The following is a 22,950-nucleotide window of genomic DNA, read 5'->3' as shown; positions in this document are numbered from 1 at the left end:
TAAACCGTGGTATTTTAAGTAGAACTTCAAACATGTAGTACCAATTGTGCTTAAGTCAATATACTATTATGCTTGCCTTGATGGCTACATGTATGTTGAGAAGCCATGACTCAGCATGAGGAAGAGCAACTGGCTGTCTTATGAATGTGCATATCAGTTCCTGTGGAAGAGATTTTAAAAACTACCATTGTTGTTGGGTTCAACAATGAAATAAACTTAAGTGATATTTATTGTAGCCAATAAAACAAAAAAAGGAATTTGCCAAAGGATAAAAAAATGTTAAACACTGTAGAATGTTGGATCTCAGCCCCACAAAAAAAGGATGGTAAAAAGAAAATAAAACATAAAAATTTGATTTGGCATATTATATGCCTTGAGAAGAAACCCCTTGGAGACCAGCCCCTGAAGCTATTTTTGCAGAAACAAATTTCGTGATTGGGGCTTTTTACAGCTGTGCAAGCACTTTTTTCTGTGGCTTTTCAATTTCATTAGCTTTTTCAATGCCCGAAGCAGGCCAAGAAATTGATATTTATTTTACAATCTTCAATAGAATAAAAACATTAAACACAGTCTTCTTTTTTACTTACAGTGTAAGCTATCAATCTGAGTGCTTTCATAGCAAGTTACATAAACAAGAACTGTAATTAGGAACTCTGGCTATGGTTTTCACCACACTATCATTTTAGATAAATATGTTATATGCATATTAGTGTGTTAGCTTAATCTTAAATCTTAGACTGTACTCAATGGAAACAGCAAACTTTACTTTAGAAAATCCCCCCCCCAACTGCTCCTTGTCACATGGGCCACATATTATGTGTGTGAGGTGCATAATGTAATAGAATTAGACTTCAGATTTGTACAAGTTGCAAATTTAACAAATTTGGTGATTTTGTAAATTTGTACAACTCTCAAAAAAATGTCCATCATTCCCCTTCTGCAATGATCCTATAGTGTTGTTTTCTTAGGTAGCAATGTATTTACCAAACCAATGACCAGTTTTACCTCTCTCTCCTAAGAATTAAAGTCACAGATGTGTAATAACTTTTCTTACATTTATTGTGATTTGTAAAACCAGAGAAAGCTGATTTTTTTAAATAATCTAGAATGCATGACTATCCCTTAATGGGGAATGTGGTTAGAAAATACTGAAGAGTATTACACGCCAAAGCCAGACTGATGTCTCACAATCATAAAAGAAGGTAAGTTAAAATAAAATGGTAATGAGTATTGCATAATGTTTGTGCACATCTTCTAATAGGCAGAACCAATGCTAATTGCTTAACCATGTGCCAACATTCCAATAAGACCCAAGTAAGATAAGTAAATAAATATTTACTGTAATGAAAATTGCTAGGCATAGCGGGTACTACAAAATGTTATGGTTTATTTACTATACAAATGTAAACTCATCAGTTTATCTATGCATATGGAGGGAAACAACCAGCAATGCATATGCATAAATGCCAATTTTCATCTAATTACAGGTGACCTACAACTGTTTAATGAAGAGAGCACTTTGTTTTGAGAAATCCAAGCATAAAGAAAAAAATAGGAGGCTCATGACAAGGATTTTGGAAATACTTAACAAATAGCAGCGACTAAAATAAAATACACTTATGCCAATATCTGCAAAATCTAAAAACAATCCTGCTTTGAATTCACAAAAGTGCTAAGTATCCTAAACACTTCTAGATGAAGACATGCAAGGAAAAGGGGTATGTACATAAAATGCAAACTTACCAATTTCTACTCCGAGGGAGGAGTTAAGTATTGCACCAGCAGATGAAACTACAGCACAAGATGAAAATCCTTGTTGGTATAATTTGCTCAGTGGTATTCGTGGAAAATACTTTTCCCATCCCAAATTTGAAAAGGGAGCCTCCTTGCCATCCAATGTCCTCACATGAGCTCTCTTCTTTAATTCACAAAGGAGTTCTTGTGGAGTCAATTTCCTTGAGTTATGCTTGCCTGTGAAAGTAACTCCGAGCTTATTCGCCCTAAGGTATTCCCTCCTAGCTTTCTGCAGGTGAGGAGTTAGCATCTTTGAAGACACATTACCCTTCCAAAGTTTCTGTAAAAAGGATTTGGACATGGATGATGAAAATCCATTCCAGTCGTCTGACTCATCAAACATATGTTGATTCTTTCGTGCATTCCTTCTGCTTTTTCTGAGATGTGCATGGGCACCTTGGCGATATCTTCCACCATTGCCTACTGGCATCCTCCCAGCAGCTGAATGAATACTGGCATGTAAATTATCTTGGCTGGAATCTCCATGATACCTTCTAACTGGGGTTTCTAGTTTCCTTGAAATGATAAACTCATCTTCACTCTCAAAATAATGCTCCATATCAACCATATTTTTAATACTATCCGGGCCTAATTTAAAAGAATCTACAACATCTTCATTAAGGAGGTCACTGTCGTCAATAGCATATGATAGTGATTGATCCTGGCGTGCTCCCATTATGGCCCTCTGCTTACCTTGAATTGGTAAAAGTTTTTTAGCGTCTATGTAAGAAAAGGAACTTGGCACCGGTTCTACCGAGTTGCTGTCTGTAAAATAGATGAATATCACGAAAAAGAGGAGACCCCAAGCGCAGATACCACATAGCATAAGTTGTTTCCATTGTTTCAAGTTTGGTTTCATGGCTTGGTCTGCTCTGAGTTTTCTGGTACGTATCCTTTCAAGCTGAAGTAACTGTAATGAAAGTTACAAAATATGGTTAGACACACAATTGAGATACTCCATTGCCATATGCATATTTAATAGTAATGTGCATGCAGAACAAATTAATGTATTTCCATATGAAAACCACTGTACAAGCCATTCAAAATACTATTACTCAAATCAAGTGGAAAGTTGGTGGCCTTTAATGTGCATTCCTTTACTCTAAATGAACTATAATCACCATGTTATGTTTTTAAGCATCCTAAACGCCTGTGTACTCAACTCCTAATTGACCAAATGTACTTGTTAATTCACAAATAAAATGAACATGATCATGCCCGAAGAGTGCAAATTAGTCCTAAACAAAGTGACTGTGTTGCAGTGCCATCTTAACATATGGGATTCACCATGGAGCCCGTAGGTGCGGGTGGTGAGGGCACCTCTCATGGGCCAGTCTTCAAGGCTGCGATCTCCACAACCAGCCCTGCTCAGGGGCACCCGCTACCCAGACCACCGCTTATGTTGCCTATTTGCGGTGTGCACCCAGGCACCATGAGCGCTGGTCTGGGTAGCAGGCGCCCACTGAGCAAGGCCAGTTGGTGAGGTCGCAATCTCCCTCTAACCGACCCAGCGCTAAGCCTGTGCGAGGTATGTCACTCACAACCTCGGCTTCGATGAACTCTAATCGTAAATTGATGCAAAGTGCTGGAAGATAGAAGAGGACAGAATAAAGGTAAGAGATAGGGAGAAAGGGGTATAGAAGACGTGTATATGGGTAGGGCATGTGTGTAAGGGCATTGTACGTTTATATGTGTGTGTATGGGCAGGCACGTGTAAGGGCAGCGAATATGTGTGTTTGTAAGCATGTGTGTGTAAGAGCAGTGCATGCGTATATGGGTGTGTAAGGGCAGTGCATATGTGTATATGTATGTATATGGGTAGGTGTTTGGAAGGGCAATGTATGTGAATATTTATGTGTAAGGACAGCATATATGTGTGTTTGTAAGCAGGCGTCTGTAAGGGCCGTGTATGTGTATATGTGTGTTTATTAGCAGGCTTTTGTAAATATGTGTATATGTGTGTGTATGGGCAGTGTATATGCGTATATGTTTGTGTATAAGCAGGCATCTGTAAGTGAGGTGTATGTGTATGGAGTGGCGTTTGTAAGGGTCATGTATGTGTATATGTGTGTGTGTGTATGAGCAGTGCATATGTGTGTGTGTAAGGGCAGTGTATGTTTACATGTGTGTGTATAGGCAGGCATGTGTAAGGGCAGGGTATATGTGTGTGTGTGGGCAGTGTATGTGTGCATGGGCATCCACTGTTCAACATCATATCACTGCCCACCAGACTGATAGCAGTTAGCCCTCCCCTGCTCTCTCTTACATGTGCACACACGTACATACTTCTGTTGATTAACCCTCACATCATGTTTTTTTTGTGGTGGGGGTAGGGGCCCCAGTGCATTGCTTTACCCAGGGCCTACAATGTTGTTAAGTCAGCCCTGCTGTGCTGCGAAACAAGGGTGACTACATCTGCCATGTTTTCCAGGACACAGTATGTGGGATGTATAGGCTCATGGAAAGGACCCAATTAGTTAGTTACACATTCTCATAATGCAGGGCAGCAATTTTACCTGGACTGGTCAGCAATATGTAAAAATTGTCATGGAAAACATCAGCGTATTTCAGTTTTTTGCCTAGTTTCAGTTTCTACTATAGTTTTAATATGAAAAAAACATTTGTTCAGCAAACAAACCTTATCGTCTAGTCTAAAAAGTTACACAAGGATTAAATGAATACTAAAACTTACACATAAGTAACATAAATATTAATGAAACAATACGTTCAGTAGCATAAATAAGGGCAATAACATTGTCGGCTGTAAGTAAACCTGTTTAGCATAAAAAAATGTACTCGCTTCAAAAAATCTACAATTTATCTTTGCTTACAGTGCAATACAAGCTGGAAGAAAGAGCAGAGGACAAGAATGCAGCGTTGTTATAATACTATTATACTGTTATATATTGATGCTATTATACTTTATGTGGAAGTTGACATTTAGCCGGCTAACATCAAGCCAGGTGAATGCTTTGCAATGCTGGTTCTCAATAAAAGGAAACATGGCATTACAATATTAATAAGGTAACAGTAACAATGCTTAAGCTCAACTGGCTCCATTTACATTACATTTATACAAAAATAGGGGATGGCACAAACTAAAAAGCATAAAAGGCATACACATTCAGATTCCTGGGATGCTGCTAGAATAATAATGACCAATAAGTAGATAAAAGAAAGGAAAAAATCAGCACATACCCAGCGAATACCATTCAAAAAAACACCTAAGGCATAAATAATGGGGATTCTGGCTTTATAGGGAGATGGAATACCTAATATTTATGCTAATATGGTATTCGCTGGGAATGTGCTGAATTCTTGCTTGGTTTTGTGTACTTATTGGTCATTATTATTCTAGCAGTAACCCGGGAATTTAAAAGTGTCTATGCCTTTTTTGCATTTTAGGTTGTGCTCTTCTCTATTTTTTTTTTGCTATGAATATTTACAGGTTCTCACCAAACCTGAGGGTAGAGAAGCTTCTCCTTTCACACAAGTGCCTCATTAATGGTGTCCAGGGAAGGCTTTACATTGCTTGAGAGTTTCTTTTGGGTTAAAATGAAAAGCGGTCCCGCTTAGTCAGCTTAGTTGGAAGCAATACAGCCATGAAAAATTAGATCGGGGTACTTTGACATAGTGTCGGGCTAAGCAAAATGTGGCCACATATTGAAACGCAATACCCAATATTTATGCATTGTATACGTGTTTATTGAATGGTATTCGCTGGGTATGTTCTGAATTCTTTCTTTGTTTTGTATGATATAATGTACACATGCTATATTACATCCTGTTTCTCATCTTCTCGTCTAGCCTTTGTATAACCCTGGGCCACCTGCTGATCGTGCTGCATTTACTTGAACAATTCCCACTCCATAAAATCTAATGATGAAAATATATTACATCTGCTAAACTCAAGGCGAACAGCTGTGGTGTTCCTTGACCTTCTCTCATACCACCCATACCATTATGCTTTCATTTTCCCCCAAGCTATCATCAGATAGCTCAGTTTAAAACACATTTTTCTCTGTTGTGTCTGCCAGATATTGTGGCTACATGTTAATAAAATACACAATTATGTTTCACATCCTATATTTTACTGAAAAAGTATAGTTAAAATAATACCATTTGATACTTGTTATCATTTCAACATCCTTTTATGTAATATTCATACATGCTTAATTGCTGCATGTCAATGCCAGAAGGAACACAAAATAATACTTCATCAACACAAGTTCCAACAAAATGTCTGAAACTAATCAACCAAAAGAAAATCACCCACGCAAGGTAACACTAATTATTATATTAGAGTCTGCATAAATCTGTATATACCATGGACCAAAAGCACCCTGTGTAACCACATATACTTTAATTTGTACATATATGTGATGGTGAACTAGGGTGACCTAAGATTAATTGTACTTAAGGGTCACTAATAATACTTATCATAAAAGGAAACCATACGACATAACACAACAATGGTGAAATGTAGTATACCCCTATCACTTTGCTATTAGAAACAAGCATTCACAAAAAAAGTGGGTGAGGCAATGGCTGCTCTAATCCTACACCTACACCAGGTTTGATGGTGGGTAAGGTAGGCAAAATGGGGGCATCCCCTGGGCTGTGTGTGTGGAGGATAAAAATTAAGTTCTATTAATATGGGGTGGGATGTCCCCTGTACCAAAATCTTGTCCCAAAAGTAAAAAGTATGGGTATGCTCAAACCCATAGATTATGGTGAGTGGCTCAAGAAAATTAGTTTGCTGTCGGAATAAAGTTTGTTAACCATGGTAAAAATACCCTAAAATCTACTCCATTTTTTATGGACAAAGATTAATGCACTGATCAGCCTGTGCTCGTTAATTTTAATTTAACTTCTTTGGCGAATACAAAGTCTTATATTTCATCTAAAATGAATGAATATTATGCTTCTTGTGGATTTCAAATATATTGCAATATTCTTTATTTATCCAGTATATTTTTGTTTGCTCTGCTGAAATCTTATAAATCATTATTGACCATTTTAAGATTTCCAGACATAATGTTATTCAAAGCTGAGTAGGGCTTGTCATCGCAAACTGTGGATGAAGTATGTCACAGAAAATGATTTGTAAAAGAGTCAAGAACAAGTTGTTAAGTTAAACTGACATAAACACAACTATCACTATATCAACAAAGTCAAAATCCGTGAGTCACATCACTAAATCCAGCCTAGATTTGTACAGCAACTGATATGCTGAAACACTTTCAAATGTAAGTACATATGACATTAAACATAAACACTTCTGATCTTCTTTTATAATCTGCATTTTTTGTTTTCCTACTTAACCCTTAATCTTCAAAATGTACTTATTTTTCAAGGCAAGGTTTACTTGGACCATTATAAAACTATTATGAGACCTCATTATTTCACAAAATAGGGTACATCAAGGTACAAAGAGGTTATATAAAAAAATTCTGGTGTGAAGTTTAAAAGTGGTCTTGACACCAAAGGAAATTATATAGACAAGGCCATTATTCAAAATGTGCACCATAATCAACTTTTATAAAACATATGGTATATTATATTTTTATTTTATTTATATAGCTCCAACAGACTTGGAAGTTCGGGGAAGACCTCACCGTAACACGCCACCATTTTGGTTTGCCAGGTTATGTCCGTGGAGAGGAGGACAAAGAAATAAAATACTAGATTACACATTGAAGATTGAAGAGAGAAGATAGAAGATGCAAAAGCGGAAGTGGTCAGCAGAAGCGGAAGTGGTCAGCAGAGAAGGTAGGGAAACATTTAGAGAGTTTGAGAAAGAGAGTGGACATCTTGCCAACCACTGCATCTACAGTTCTCAACATTGCCTGTTTCTTTGCGATTCTTCAATTGAGCTGGAACAGATCTCTTGAAACCCCCTGTGTTAAAATGTGTTCCTAGGGAAACCCTTGCTGATGCAGTACCTTGTGTCTTGTTGTTGTACTCAGTCTTGCCATGCTGTATGACTTTTGACATGTAACTGTCTTGTTAGTGAGTTTAGCTGTTCCAGATTTATTCCTCCTACAAAGCTGTTTCCGTTTCAGTTAATTATTGTGTTTCAACCCACATATTAAATTAATGATAGTTAACGTCTGTTTGGTATAATTGTTTAATCATAAACCTAACTATATGCCTGAAAAATCCCTGACTTTGTGCAAGTGAACCTCAAAGAATGTATGTTGACTTGAACTCAAAGGGGGGGGAGGGGTCACACCAAACATGGATTTGATTTAGATTTTTTCTTCTGTACATTCACTTTGCATTTTGTTAAATGTATTTTGTTAAATGATTAAATAAACTGTTAATGTGTCTATTACAGAGACATTCAAAAAGTGGTGGTCAATGTTTCAGCTAACCCTTGCAGTGTTTGTGTGTATAAAGAGATATATAGTTATATATGTATATTTCATTATGTAGTATTTGCTCTACTCCTAATTTCATTTACATATATAATATGGACATATGGAACGTTGTATGAATATATTGTGTATTCATTTCTTAAATAAATATGGTATTTTTTATAATTTACACCCTCAAACCATTCATACAAATGAATTAATTTTTGGCTGCAAGTTGCTGTACCTTAAGTGTAAGGTTATGCTGTCATTGCCTTCAGGTAGTTTCAATAAATTACACTGTTCAATGTTTCCCAGTGGAGCTATTGACTGTAAGCAGATGCCTGCCAAGCCACAGGAAAAACATTGAGATATACTGTACATATAGTTTTCTTTTTTTTATGCCCACATAAATCTGCGTCTTTAGGTTAAATGACTGCATACAAAATGTCTGCATTTGTGACGGAATATATATCTTTAAAGTCAAGGTTAACAAAAACTGTACTCCAAGAAGGCATATAACAAGAGTAGTCAACATGTGGAATTCCAGCTGTTTTTTTAAACTATATACTTAATCATACTAAGCAATAGAAACACATTTAAATGTTAAAAAACACTCACTTATATGAAACAAGGCATCTACTTATTTATATTTCAATCAGCAGTACTTGGCTTCATGAAAGACTGTTTAATAGTTATATATAGTTTAAGTTCAAGAATCATCCACATATGCAAACCCATCATAGATTGCATATTATATACAACCTTGTCATGTAGCCCTAAAAACCATGACACTAAGAAGTACCTTTTAAGAATGTTGAGGGAGCAAAAGGAACGTGATTCACGTACCCCACCACCACCTTTATTCTAATTTGTAGAAACATTCAAGCTTTATCATACCTTTCTGACTTTATCCCCAGTTTTGTATGTACAAGTTAAATTCCATAAACTTGTGTCGTTTATGCTACATTATATAAGCGTACTATCATATTTTTTTTCTCTAAAACATGCTGTGGGAGATTATCCAACTGCGAAATTAACCATGTGAAATAAAGTGGCAGGGCTATGACAAGCCTTCACATTTAGCTGGTGAGACACCAAAGGAAACTACATATGGGTCTGGTTATTTAGAGACCTTTATGAACTACACCAAAACAAATTTGTCACACTTTTTAACATTCTTTATCAAGATTTGCAGGACTAAACATTCGCAGATATACATTTTCAGGCTTCTGTTAATCTGGTCAAGATGTAACTTTTACAGTGCTTTCTATATGTGTTCCAGACTTGATTGCTCTCGATTGCTATGTTATAGAAGCCCCAAACACAACAGAAGGAACCACCATCTGACTGCAAGTACTCCCCCTTTGATGGTAAGGGAGAATGTGGGCGTGAAAGGGTTAATGATAAAAAACAGCCCTCAGGCTTACTTGTAGCTCTGTTTACCCCACAACTTTGTTCGGTGTCACGAGCAAGTTCTATTTAAAAATACCTAAAAAGGCTTTGGTGAATAGCTAGAACACTATAAAAAACTAATTTGCTCAAAAAAGTAAAAGTTTTGAATCAGTAAAACTGTAACATGATAACGGATATCCCAAAAAGCTAAGAATTCAAAATTTAATCACAAAAGTTGATTTAGATTTAATGTGAGAACTATAGTCACAGTGCTTTAATACAAGAATAACGGTTACAGAGAACTTACAAGAATAGGGATAAAACCCCCCCCAGAAAAACAAAAGTAAAATAACCTTTGGGAATCTCCCAGTTATAGTCCTTTGTCAAAAGATGATCAATAAAGGAAATTCTAATTTGTATTCTCAGGTTCCCATTCTTTTAGGAATTCCCCTTCCTTTTGTCTCTGGGAGACCACCCATTTGATGTCACATGGCAGCGGAGTGTGTAGCCCAGGAACTTCACGACACTCCTAATGAGGTGGGTCGTAAACCCTGGCAGCACACTCTTGCCAGATATGTTAATACATCATATTCCCATGCTATGGTACACTGTACATTAATAACACTGAGATGATCACGTTCCCCATGCTATTACAAAGCACCCCTTACCTACCTGTCATATAGTCGCCCATTGTTCCTAGGCCCTGTTTAACCCTCTCCTGCCATGTTTCCTATAATTCTGAAAGTAAGCACACAGAAAATCTTTATGTCATGATTCTACTGTGGAAACTTAACCATATTCCTCAAACCATAACTCTAAAGATGTTAGGTGCTGTGTCCCCTATACTCCAGTACCTGGTCCCCTGTATGATTTTATGGCACCCACGACAAGACATCTGACATCCATTGTAGATGCTCTGCTTGGTCCCTCTTAATGCTCCGCTAACTTTATGGTGAGCTCTGGCCAGGATTCCAGATAACATTTATGCCATCTTTTTATGCCATCTTTTTATGCCTTGTTAACCCTTAAGATAAGCAGTCCCAAATATTTTGTTTTGGTACAATACTTTGCATTGTAGCAGAGTGTCATTTTTTCAGTGTTGTCACATGAAAAGTTATAACAAAATATTTACAAAAATGTGAGGAGTGTACTCACTTTTGTGAGATACTGTAGGTAGTTAAAACTCATGGGGATGTTGAAATGGGAGCTTAAAATATAGCTGGTAAATAAGAATTTGAGCATGAACAATGAAGAATATATATTATTCTTTTTTGTTGTGAAATAATATACATTTTATTGCAAGCTCACACAATTGATGCTCTCTTCTTCTTACATACCATACAGAATGTGTGTGTTAATGTTATTTCACTGTTACACCCCCCCATTGTATTAGCGCTACAAAATTGCTGGCGCTCTATAAAGTGCAATGGAATGTTTTAAAAACAATCATTTCGAGGTTAGTAATCAGTCATATACCGTATTGGCTCGAATATAGGCCGCACTTTTTTCCCCCACTTTAAGTTTTTAAAGTGGGGGTGCGGCCTATATTCGGGGTCTAGCGCCCGACGCCCGGGACATGCAGTCCCGGGCGCCGGGCAGGCAGCGGGGTTAAGATACAGATCCCCCGCAGCGGTGCAGGGGACCTGCATCCTTCTCCCCGATACGCTCAGACAGCCTCCCCTGCCAGCACTTCCCACGGGGGGGGGGTGCCGGCACGGGAGGTTATCTAAGCGTTTTACCTCTGCCCACCCCCGACTTACCGGAGCAGACTCCCGGGTGTCTTGCGGGGCCGGCGGGAGACATTTACGCAATACGCAAATGCAACTTCCGGTAACGGTACCGGAAGTTGCATACGCGTATTGCGTAGATGTCCCTCGCCGGCCCTGAAGACACCCGGGAGTCTGCTCCGGTAAGTCGAGGAGGGGGGGCAGAGGAGGACAGCGGCAGCGGATCTCGGGGAGGGAGGGAGGGCAGCGGATCTCGGGGAGGGAGGGCAGCGGATCTCGGGGAGGGAGGGAGGGCAGCGGATCTCGGGGAGGGAGGGAGGGCAGCGGATCGCGGGGAGGGAGGACAGCGGCAGCGAATCGCGGGGAGGGAGGACAGCGGCAGCGTATCGCGGGGAGGGAGGACAGCGGCAGCGTATCGCGGGGAGGGAGGACAGCGGCAGCGTATCGCGGGGAGGGAGGACAGTGGCAGCGTATCGCGGGGAGGGAGGACAGTGGCAGCATATCTCGGGGAGGGAGGACAGTGGCAGCATATCTCGGGGGGGAGGACAGTGGCAGCATGTTTTTTTTGGTGCTTTTTTAAAGAAAAAAAACTTTTTCTTTAAAAAAGCACCAAACTTTTAGGGTGCGGCCTATATACGGGGGCGGCCTATATCCGAGCCAATACGGTATATTTTCAGTAATTGAGTGAAAAGGAAACTATAGTTCTAGTATATGTTCATCCTTCATAAAAAAATGTGCATCTCTTCACAAATGTATATACAAAGTCTCTCACAGTGTGACAGATGGTACAATGCAATAAGTGTAAGTACACTGCTGGTTATCTGCTGAATTGTGGCTTCCATAATGTTATTGTGCAGTTGCTATTTCTGGAAACAAATGTTAGTAAAGTGTATAAGAGGAAATAGCGAGTGCAAACCAAAATGGCTTCAGACTGCTGGAAAATAGCACAATTTTCTTGATGGATATGACAATATTACAGCGCCTTTTCTTAGTTCAAAATAACAATGCCTTTGACACAGTTTAGAAACAAAAAAGCAATATAGCCCATTTTATAAGTAGATTACAAGTGTCTATAGTTTGCTTATGCTGAATTTTATCCATAATACATGCTGACTATTTTACACATTATTACTGTCTACTCCCTGACCTATCTTAGGCCAGTGCCAAGGAGTGGAAAGGTATGGGCAGTGAACATACTTACTTTGCCTCTCCTTTACTACATTTGTGTTTTACACATGGGCCAGGGTTCTGCAAAGGGATTTTGAGCTAGGGTCTAACTACTAACCATACGGCATATATGCATTGTTCAAACATGTTTCCAAAGGCTTCCTGCTGTAATTTATTGGCATAAGGCTATATGACACAATTATGTGTCTATAGGCCTAGTATCAAGTATTCTGTTACTAAATGTACTGTTAATATTTGTTTTGCTATTAAATATAGATTTAACACCGTATGGACAATGGCTGTTTCAACATTTTTACAGTGCTTGTGTTTAGCTGTAATTTTCTTCTTTCACATTTACTGAACCCACACAAATTATATATTGTTTTTTTCAGGACAAAAATGTCTTTTTTAGATACCATTTTGATCATATCAGCTAATTCACTGGTCATTCTGCCCCATGTCCAATTTGGGACAGCTCAGGGTATTTTAACTCTTTCCATACACTTATTCGACTACCAGCCACTGGTAGTAGAATAAGTGTATATATATATATATATATATATTGTTTTTACACACATTATAATTCAGGTATGAATTTACTGTCTTCGGCATATGCCACAACTAAACAATGCCCTAATATGTATTTAGCAACACCTTCTAAGTACAGTAAAAAACCCCCATGCATAGGTTGGTCGGGTTGTTTGGGGTTAAAAGGCCACATTTCGGAGGTGCAAATTTTTTTTAAATCAGGTCACTCCGTGCCAATGTCCTATCTGGGACATCTTTGTACCTGGCCTATTCAATTTACCCCATCAAACCATACATGTTTCGAAAATATACACCCCATAGGTATTTCAAATGATAGTATTGTAACTCTTTCCATGCCAGTGTTTTTGTAAAGATACAGCACTATATTTTACATTTTATTGATGGTTCCCCTGATTTTGGCATCATTGGATAATAATATTTACATTTTACTATATTTTTATTTATTTTTTTAACTATTTTTTTTTCTTTATCTTTTTTAGTTCAAATAATTGCCAGGTATTTAATTGAGTGCACTGGACTGAAAAGACCTGTTGAGCTCCTCAACTAAAATGGCATGTTTTTTTGTTTTAGGATCTAATTTTTGCTAGAATTGAAAAAAATAAAATAAATCAATAAAATAAAATAGAAATTATATGATTTTATCTCTATGTATAAAATCCTGATAAGCATGGAAATAACTATAGTGTTTGCTTTATGACTGATATACAGATATATTCCATTAAAGTATTTTCTAGAACAACAAAAGGAACATATCTGCACATTAATTACACCAGGGAAAAATTTCTCAAACTTCTATGGATTGATAGCGTCTTTAGAAATTGCTATAATTGTTTTATCTGTGTCTAGTGACTACTTTTTGCAGATATTGGAACATCAAGCACATATATCCTGTTGGAGTTATTTTCTTCATTGACTGGAATGATCTGAAAACTAAATTGCTGCTTTTATTGCATTCCTGTTCTGTGTCACTGAGCATGACTCAGCTCTCAACTGACTTTGTCCATCTGCCCGACTGTAATTAACTACACTGAAATTGTGCAACAGCCTTGATGTGTGCATCAGAAAAACACCGATAATACATCTGCATGGTAAATATACTTTAAAAAAATATATATTATTTTATTAAAATAAACCATTTCCCACTCCACTAAAACACCATATAGAGTGGCATATTTAAGCCTAGGCACCCAAGCAACCCACACCCACAATTTAAAAGATTTGTATGACAAATCCGCTGCAGGGCACCCCCTAATATGATGTCATATCATGGCACTGCATAGAGTGCAGCCGTGCAACGGAACAGGTGACAGAAATGTCTTGTGAAGGATAAGAACGGGTCTCTGCTCTGTCTACTATACACAAATATAGGTGAGTCCCCCTCAGCATAATAAAGCAAGGTTGAAAGCAGGCTTCGTAAAAAACAGTACAGTGTAATTTTATATTTGCCAACTGGTATTTGTTGACCATCTTAAGAGTTATATTGTACCATATCTGTTCAGTAAATGTGATTAAGTTAAACGTATTTATTTAATTTATAAGTTACAGTAAGGTTTTTTCAGATTTCAAGTTTTTCCAGTTGACATACAGTTTAAAAATGTGTGAAATAAATATTCTTGCCAACATTATTTTGCTCCTGTTGTGTTTGGAGTTTCTTTGACATCTGATGTACTGTATATAGCTAATTACACTGTCTATCTATGTAATGGAGGCATATGTAGGATGGAACTTATTTCTATTCAGCTTTGAAAGCACATAAAGGCAAAAAGATTAAATTGCTTAAAATGCCAGCATATATATATATATATATATATATATATAATGCCAGTATGTCAACTCATAGAAGGCATTAAGACCCTTTAATCTGCTTGGTCTATACTTTTGCAGATACCAGATAGAGCTTTAGAAATAGAATTTGATGGCATCTAAGAACATATTGGCCCTTCTATAACGGGCTCACTTTTTCCGGCTATAAAACCACAAACTTTATAAGGTCCTCAGCCTTGTCTTATATTCAGCATAGCCTTGTACTTTTCCCATGCATGTTTAAATTATTTTAACTTTCAATAACCTCTACCACGTCTGCTTTCTCCTTCATGTCTTAACATGGATTTATTAGAAATCTGTACTGCTAAAAATGTAGTTGCTTTCACAGCAGCATTCTGGAAAGTTGCAGCTTTCTGTGGGAAATCTGCCGAATGCAGCAATTTTTGTGTCTGGGTAGTTGTAAAACATTTAGATACCTACAGATATTCTACTCATGGTTTTTATATCAACAAATGCAAGTAGATACAAAGTTAAACATTTTTAACAGCAGTTCTCTTTGTTTCCAGCTTCCACCCAATACGCTTTTGGATCTATTTACTAAGAACTAGAACTAGAGTGGCCAGTCAAGCTAAGGGTTAATGTTACTGATCAGACTATTAATTCACTTTTAACACTTGTAAAACTTTTAAACTGACTTTCACTGTGCTACAAATCTCTCCCCTCCATGTAGTTCAGGTATAGATCAAATAAGCAACACGTGGAAACACAGCATTGCAGGTATAGACCAACTGAATAAGACATACAAGCCCTGTATTTGCACCTATAGATTAAAAAAATAACACATGGAAACACAACAATGCAGGTACAGAACAACTGAATAATGCACAAACCCAATGTTGCAGGTATAGATCAACTAAAAAAACACATGCAAACTCAGCATTGAAGGTAAGGGTAAAGTAAATACTAAATTGTAGGCATGCTTCACAGATCTAACACTCCAAACGCCATCCCTTTCACCTAGGTTGCACCCACAGGACTTTCCCACCACCCAGAATGCATACATAGGCCTTGCACAAATAAGAACTTGCCCCATCACCCATATTACACACAGCCATGGTATTTGCTCAGATTGTATCCACAAGAGCTACCCATTAACTTCTTCATCTCTTTTTTTTCTCTTTAGGTCCCTTTTCTCTCTAGCACCCCCATTTCCCTTTATCTCTCCCCTTCTCATTATCTCATCTCCACTTCCTTTTTATTTGTCCTGTCTCTCCTCTTTATTTTTAGCTTTCCTTGTTCTCTTCATCTCACCATCCTTTCTCTCTCTCCTAATTGTGATTGAGCAGAGGATGAGGTTTTGAGGGGGTATAGTGGAGTCCCCTTATCCTGTTGAAGCTATTTAATTACACCCCACTCTACCGCAAAATGGGTGGGAATTATTCCTTTTTCTATTCTGTTTTTTTTTAGAAATGTATTTATTTATATATTGTTTGCTGTTGGAAGAAGGGCTTGTATGTCATCATTGGAGATGAATAGTGAAATACAGTACATGGACAAAAGTATTGGGACACCTGACCATTACACCAACAGGGACTTTGATCATATTTGAAATACCTAGACATGACTATGAAGTTGGTCCCACCTTTTGAAGCTAGAACAGCTTCCTCTGCTCCAGGAAGACTTTCCACAAAAAGATAACTTCACATATACAACCAACTGAACCTATCTAGTTAAAGCATGCAACAGTATATAAGTGAATCCTAAACAGGTCCTTCCTTTATAATGCCATTAAAGGCATTGGTTGCTCACTGTGGAGGAATGTTTACTAAGCAGAGAGGTTCTTGTTCTTTGCACTATGAAGGGCAAACTCCAGTGAGAATCTCCAAAACAAACAGTCGGCCCTGTAAGATGCATAGTAAAATCTGTATGTTTTGCCGTTTGTAATGCATAATAAAGTTGCTGAATTGTAACCAAAAGTTTCATTAAAATCGATGAAATAATTACAATTGATTGCAAGAAATATGCAGTGACAAAACACTCAATACCCAATAGCTACTATCTTCTTAAAAGGGAGCTTCCAACCATTAAACATTTTGTCTTTAAGAGAACAGTGATGTTATCAAGTCTGAACCCTGGTGCAACCCATTTATTAGCACACTAATCTGGTACACAATGTTTTAAAACAAACTGACATGTTACTTGATAATGTGCAATTAATTATTTTATGTTTTAGATATTGCTTGACACTGTACATTTGTGTTTACTGTTCCTTTAATTTATGTTTATGCTCAGAATTTAGGTTGCGAATTTTGAGATTATGAGAATTACTGTCAGTAGAGTGTGCTGAAGTGGGGACAAGTGGAACTTCTATCCACTTACAAGGACCTGCAGTTACCCTGCTGACCACTCTCTAGCAACTTCGTCCTTTTTTTAAGGTCTGAGTAAAGAACACTCCACTTCTCTCAGGCTTGATGAGACCACAAGCCTAAAGAATAGCCGGAGTACCACTAGCCCAATCCTAAAGGTCAAAGAGGCCCGCAAATTCTTTCCTTACCAGGCCCCACAGATCCTAAAGGTAGCCCAGATTACTTCTGTGGTTTTTACAGCAACCCTAGAAAATTGTGCCTTTTGAGTTAGATTTCTTGTTTACGGTTAATGGATTTAATGCATTGCAAGAATGTTCTGCTAGTTCGGAAACAAAATACTACCCACCCCATGGTCATAGTGAGAGGTGTGTATCAAAGGAAGGCACGACAAAGAATATAATACAAATAGCAAATAGCTGAAAGGAGAGAATTTCAATGAAAGAAAAAAAAAAGGCATTGAAAACAATCAGAGCAAACACACTGGGGTTAGTTCTTAATGGACAGCATGGGGTCTGAGTTAAGAAATAAGAGCTGGAATTGGGGATTTGGGAAACAGAGGAGAGGTTGAATGTCAAAACAGTGAGAATTAAAAGGATGAAAAAGGAAGGTTAGAAAAGAATTTTGAGAGCTGCAAGATCATACAAAATACAAAAGGACTTAATACATGTTTGATCTGTTTGAATCTTAGTAACCCAATACATTATAATATAACTTAACAAAGATATCAGACTGTAGTTAAGAAAATCCACATAAAATAAAACAATGAACAGACCTAGTGATGGTGAAAAAGCTTACAAACTCATCTTGACTTTTTTATTGTATTGTTGTTTTATTATAAAAAACCAAATATATAGAAGACATTTCCCCCATGTTTGTTATTACTAGAGGCAAGAAAAAGAGAAGGCTATTATCAAGTCCAGGTTAAAGCAACTATGGATAACAAGGAAACATAAGTTAACAAAAAATGGTCTAAATGTACGGACTATATATTACATTTACATTGGATTTACATCGGAGTTAGGTTAAGGGATTTAGCACTATTTGAGACATGTAACTTGAAGCTCAGCTTCACATACACATATTCGAGGGGTCAGCTTTATCTTGTCTGATAAATCTCGGTAGCAAGTAAAATGAGGAAGGGCTAGCTTCCCAGTCAACTATACTAAAAGATCCAGGATAACAAGCAGGTGAGAACAGGTCTGTGAAATACAAAACAAGAATTCAGAACATATCCAGTGAATTCAAAAACTCCTATCAAAGGCATAGATATTGGAGATTCTGTCACACTATAAGGCCATATATTGCTTAGCCCTCAACTACATCAAAATACTCCCGAGTTTGGCGAGTACTATCTAATTTTTCATGGCTATTTTGCTCACCAAGGAGGTGAATCAGTGGGACTGCGCTGCATTTTTAACCCAATGAAACTCTCATGCAATTTAAAGCATTCTCTTGACACCATCAATGAGGCACTTGCGTGGCAGGAGGGGCATAGCAAAAAATATACAGAAAAGGGAGCGCACAACCTATCTGTGATATTATAGAATTGTGCCATGTCACATTATGTACCTTCAAGGACTGGTTACCTCAATATGCCAATATATTGCAAAAACACAACCATTGTCCCAGATCATTAAACAATATTGATATTTGTTTAGGCCAAGAGTGCTTACAGGATATAACCATGAAGTTTTATACCTGTTTTCTTTTCGAATTTATGTTTTCCTCTCTGACGTGGAGTTCCAGATGTGTCTACTACACAGACCCAAATAATGGTTGGTATCAGTAATTTTACATGTGATTTCTTGGTTTTCTGAGGGATAACATACACATTTGAACTAAATGGGAAAGTCAAATATCTTGTGATTTTGCCAGTATACACAGTTTAAAATAATAATTAAACAATTATGTAATTCAGTTCAGGAACCGGTACTGATCAATTAAAAAATAAATACATGTAGCAAGGAGCAATTGTGACAGAATTGTGTAGTTAGCAGCAATGGTATAAAAATGAGAATTTCCTCTTGGGACCTCCTGGTTCAAAACAATATATGTTAACATCTGGGGAGTTAAAATGTGTATTTGGTTAGCATTTGTTCTTTTTTTTTTACTATTTCTTATGTTCTATATCTATAATGCAAACTTGTTCTTTGTATTTGACATTCATTTTTGTTCTATGTACATTGGCATTACCTGCTGGTCATTAAATGTCATGTTTGGTGTGTCTTCTATTGAATGGGGATGTCATAATTATGCTATTACTATTATTTATTGTGTTATATAGTGCCACCATATCCCATTGCGCTGTACAATGGGTAAACAGGACATAACAAGTAGTATATAATATAACAATACAGAAACAACAGGTCAGGAGAACCTGCTCAAATGAGCTTACAATCTAGAGGCTACGTTACAGTTTTGCAAATATACAAAATTAAAAAAATATATACTACATTTTTTACTTCTTTTGCTAGATATTAAATAAATCTGCTCTTGGCTTAATTTTAATAAAATTTTAATTTATAACATTTTAATTTAGATTTTTTCAGAAGCATTCTTGAGGGAGTGGATAGGAGAACCGTAGTCATATGAAACAGAGACATAGTTAGCTTCATCTCTAAAAATGTTGTTGATTTTGCAAAGAAGTTACTTTCACATCCAACTACTTTTTGTAAAATAAGTTGTGTTGCAAATATTAAGGAATTAGCCCTATTGCAATGATTTTACTAGCAAAAAGAACTTGTTTTTACTTTAGTGTCCTTATATTGTGCAAGAATATATGTTTCAAAGGCAGGCGACATGATTTTTTTTTTCTTAGTGTGTATAGTGAGCAATGAGAACAGATGATAATTCTACTTGTTAAGGCATCTATGGATACTTCAGCTATTCTTCAAATTCTCCATGGTCAGGTTCAATAGATTTCCAGACATGATCATAAAGCATATAAAAAAATACTCTTTGAACACATAAAGCCAAGGTCTTTTCACTCTGGACAGAAGGGATAGAATTATATAAAATACACTTTCACTTCTTAGCTAAGTTATAATTTTTTTCTAATTCTTGAAATTCATATGGTATAATAGATATAGATAGTATTTGGTGTATTACCGAAGAGGTGGTTCATCAATAAATTTTGGAACAGATAAATTCAAGGAATACTATAGTTGGAAGGTGCAGCTTTAATTTACAATGTCCAAGACTCAAGCTGTGAGTATGAGAAAGATAAGGATCTCGATTAAGGATGCACATTTTTTTTACTGCTTCATGATTGAATTATTTTACATATCATGGAATATATTAGATATTAACAGCACAAAAAAAGAACTATTAAAAAACACAAAGAATGCAAATAACGAATGATTAAAATACCGACATGCTGCGACAGGCAGACAGCAGCATACCGCTTTTACTTAGTAAATGTGTTACAGGCTAATGTGTTACACAATACTGATTATTAAGCTTAAAAGGTGATTTTTTCAGTATAGAAAAATAATTTGACAATCAATAGATATAATATATAATGGTTTAATATAGTTCTTTTTCATATATTTTTTAAGAATAATGGGTTGTACAGTGTATATATATAGTGCAATAGTATCTAAACAAAATATATATAATATGATGTACAATCTACTTTTGGAGGTTGTGGGAAGCACAAGGAGGTGCAGGGACATTGACGCTGATAGGCTCAAGCACGCTCCTCGCCTTGAATTGCCTGGGACAGCTGCACCATTACATTTTTTTTTCAGAGTAGGAAACTATAAGGTAGGCTTCGGAAAAATGACAAATCTGCTTTAATCCCGTATAAAAAACATATTTATAAATAACATGCTTTGTTTACAATTATACAAAAATTTGGAAAAGCTCTGTACTTTTTTGATAGAAACTAATTATGCAGAGGCAGGAAATGCAAAGTAAACAAAAAATGAAAAAAGAAAAGGTTTTATATTTACTCTACCAACTACTTTTATATCCTGCCAAAAAGCCTTGAAATTCAATTTGGATACAACTATGGGCAGCAACATTCCAAAACTGTGGTCAATTGGGGGCAATGTTACTGCCAAACATATCCAACAAAGAAATGTGTCCGGCTTGTTAAATGCTTGCTGTCGCTTCTATTATTCATAAAGTGGCTCAATAAAACCACACAGGGCTGTTCCTGTGAGTTGCCAAAAATGTTATTTTCAACCATTAATTACGTGTAAAATATACCAAGCAGTAACTTGATACATTTATGCGATACCTTTTGTTCACCATGAAGTAAATATTGTACGGAACTTGCATTATAATTGCTGTGATGTATAATTGTACCAGTACAGGCTCATTACATACTTTTTCTTGCAATTTCTTAAGTATGCTGGCTAGCTTTAATTTTTTATTAAAATTAAAAAACAATGGAAAGTTGAAGGAAAGGAAACCAACTTCTTTGTAAGAAATTGATATTGATCTTTACCTTCAGACCTCACTGCGCTACATCCTTACTTTATCATTTTAAATGGTATTTGCTACAAATGTACCTTTTTATTAATATCCTGATCTATGTTTCACAAAGAAAGAAAATAAAGTTTAAAATGGCCTACGTGTTGATAATGATGTCCTGATAGGCTATTTATTGTATGACTAAACAGATGACCCATTGACAAATTTGAACATTATATTTCTTTTGTATTGTCCAAATTTATTTCTCCTTTAAAGAATCAGGGCCTCTTGGGGGCTAAAGGGGGCTTTAAGGGTTTTATGCAGTTATCTCTGCACTAAAGCCTCATTCACCACAATTTCTACTATTGCTTCAATGTGTATAGCGTCACTGTCTTCCAAAAGACATTTACTATTATTTTGATCTTCTCAATGAGGCCGATATCTACAGATAAGAATCCCATAAAATTACATACCATTTCCGCATAGCCCTAATAGGTGTCTTGTAAAGGTATATAATTCAAAACATTAAACATAGGTATGCTTTTCAAGTGTATACCTGTAAGCACTTTTGTTGTGTCCAGTTCTTGTTCTTTTATCTTCCTTTCTTTCAATTGCACCTTTATTCAGGTCCTAAAACTGAAATGCATACCAGAATGTCAGCTTAACAATGTTGTCATTCTATTTAAACAAGGCAATACAGCACTATTCCCCCCGGTCTATCTCACTGCATCTCTCTCATTGTCCGTGTCTATCTCTCTTTCTAATCTAAGCAGTGTTTTTGGAAGATTCTTTATTGCATTGAACATCTCTCAGATGGGTTAGTAATTTTCCTTTCTATTGCTCCTGATCTTAGATTTACCGTATATTCCGGCGTATAAGACGACTTTTTAACCCCAGAAAATCTTCTCAAAAGTCGGGGGTCGTCTTCTACGCCGGGTACTAACCGAGCACCGAATACTTACCCAGCCGGAGGTTCCCACGAAGCCACCAATCTCTAGGGGAGGGGTGAGTGAAGAAGCTGCCTCCCCTGGGCCGGTCTTCAGGGCCGCGCCGAGGTAGGTGCAAGATGGTGATCTCCCCAACTAGCCCTGATCAGCAGGGCTGGTTGGGGAGATCACGACCTCCCTCTAACTAAACCAACATTAGGGAGCTCGAGGTCTGGTACTTCAGACCTCGGCTTCCCTGCTCCCTAATCACTACGCGACGGCTATTGATGCCGAGCGCAGGGATGACGTCATGTCCCGGCGCTCGGCATCAATTGCCGGCGCGTAGTCATGAGGGAGCAGTAAAGCAGAGGTCTGAAGTGCCAGACCTCGCGCTCCCACAACTGGATGGAAGAAAGATGATAGAAGATAAGGTAAGAGATGGGGAGAAAGGGGTGTGAGTGCAGTGTATGTATGTTGGTGTGAGATG

The 22,950-nt window shown here is 37.1% G+C and overlaps 1 protein-coding gene across 2 annotated transcripts in view; it reads right to left on the bottom strand.

Annotated features, from left to right (window-relative positions):
• ST6GAL2 (ST6 beta-galactoside alpha-2,6-sialyltransferase 2) overlaps positions 1-22,950 on the bottom strand; it is a 57,187-nt gene that overhangs the window by 22,589 nt on the left and 11,648 nt on the right. Inside the window, exons 2-3 of one of the 2 annotated variants that reach the window (XM_053455089.1) lie at positions 22,094-22,167; positions 1,744-2,704 (exon numbers count right to left, since the gene is read on the bottom strand). In XM_053455089.1, the coding sequence (XP_053311064.1) occupies positions 1,744-2,653 (910 nt within the window). In that variant the 5' untranslated portion in view covers positions 2,654-2,704; positions 22,094-22,167. Of the gene's footprint in view, positions 1-1,743; positions 2,705-22,093; positions 22,174-22,950 lie in introns of both variants that reach the window. The other variant, XM_053455088.1, reaches the window with a different exon arrangement.

This window comes from Spea bombifrons, chromosome 2 (assembly GCF_027358695.1).
Source record: "Spea bombifrons isolate aSpeBom1 chromosome 2, aSpeBom1.2.pri, whole genome shotgun sequence".
Taxonomy (NCBI): domain Eukaryota; kingdom Metazoa; phylum Chordata; class Amphibia; order Anura; family Pelobatidae; genus Spea; species Spea bombifrons.
Note: the sequence above shows the minus strand (reverse complement) of the source record. Positions and strands in the feature narration are given on the sequence as shown.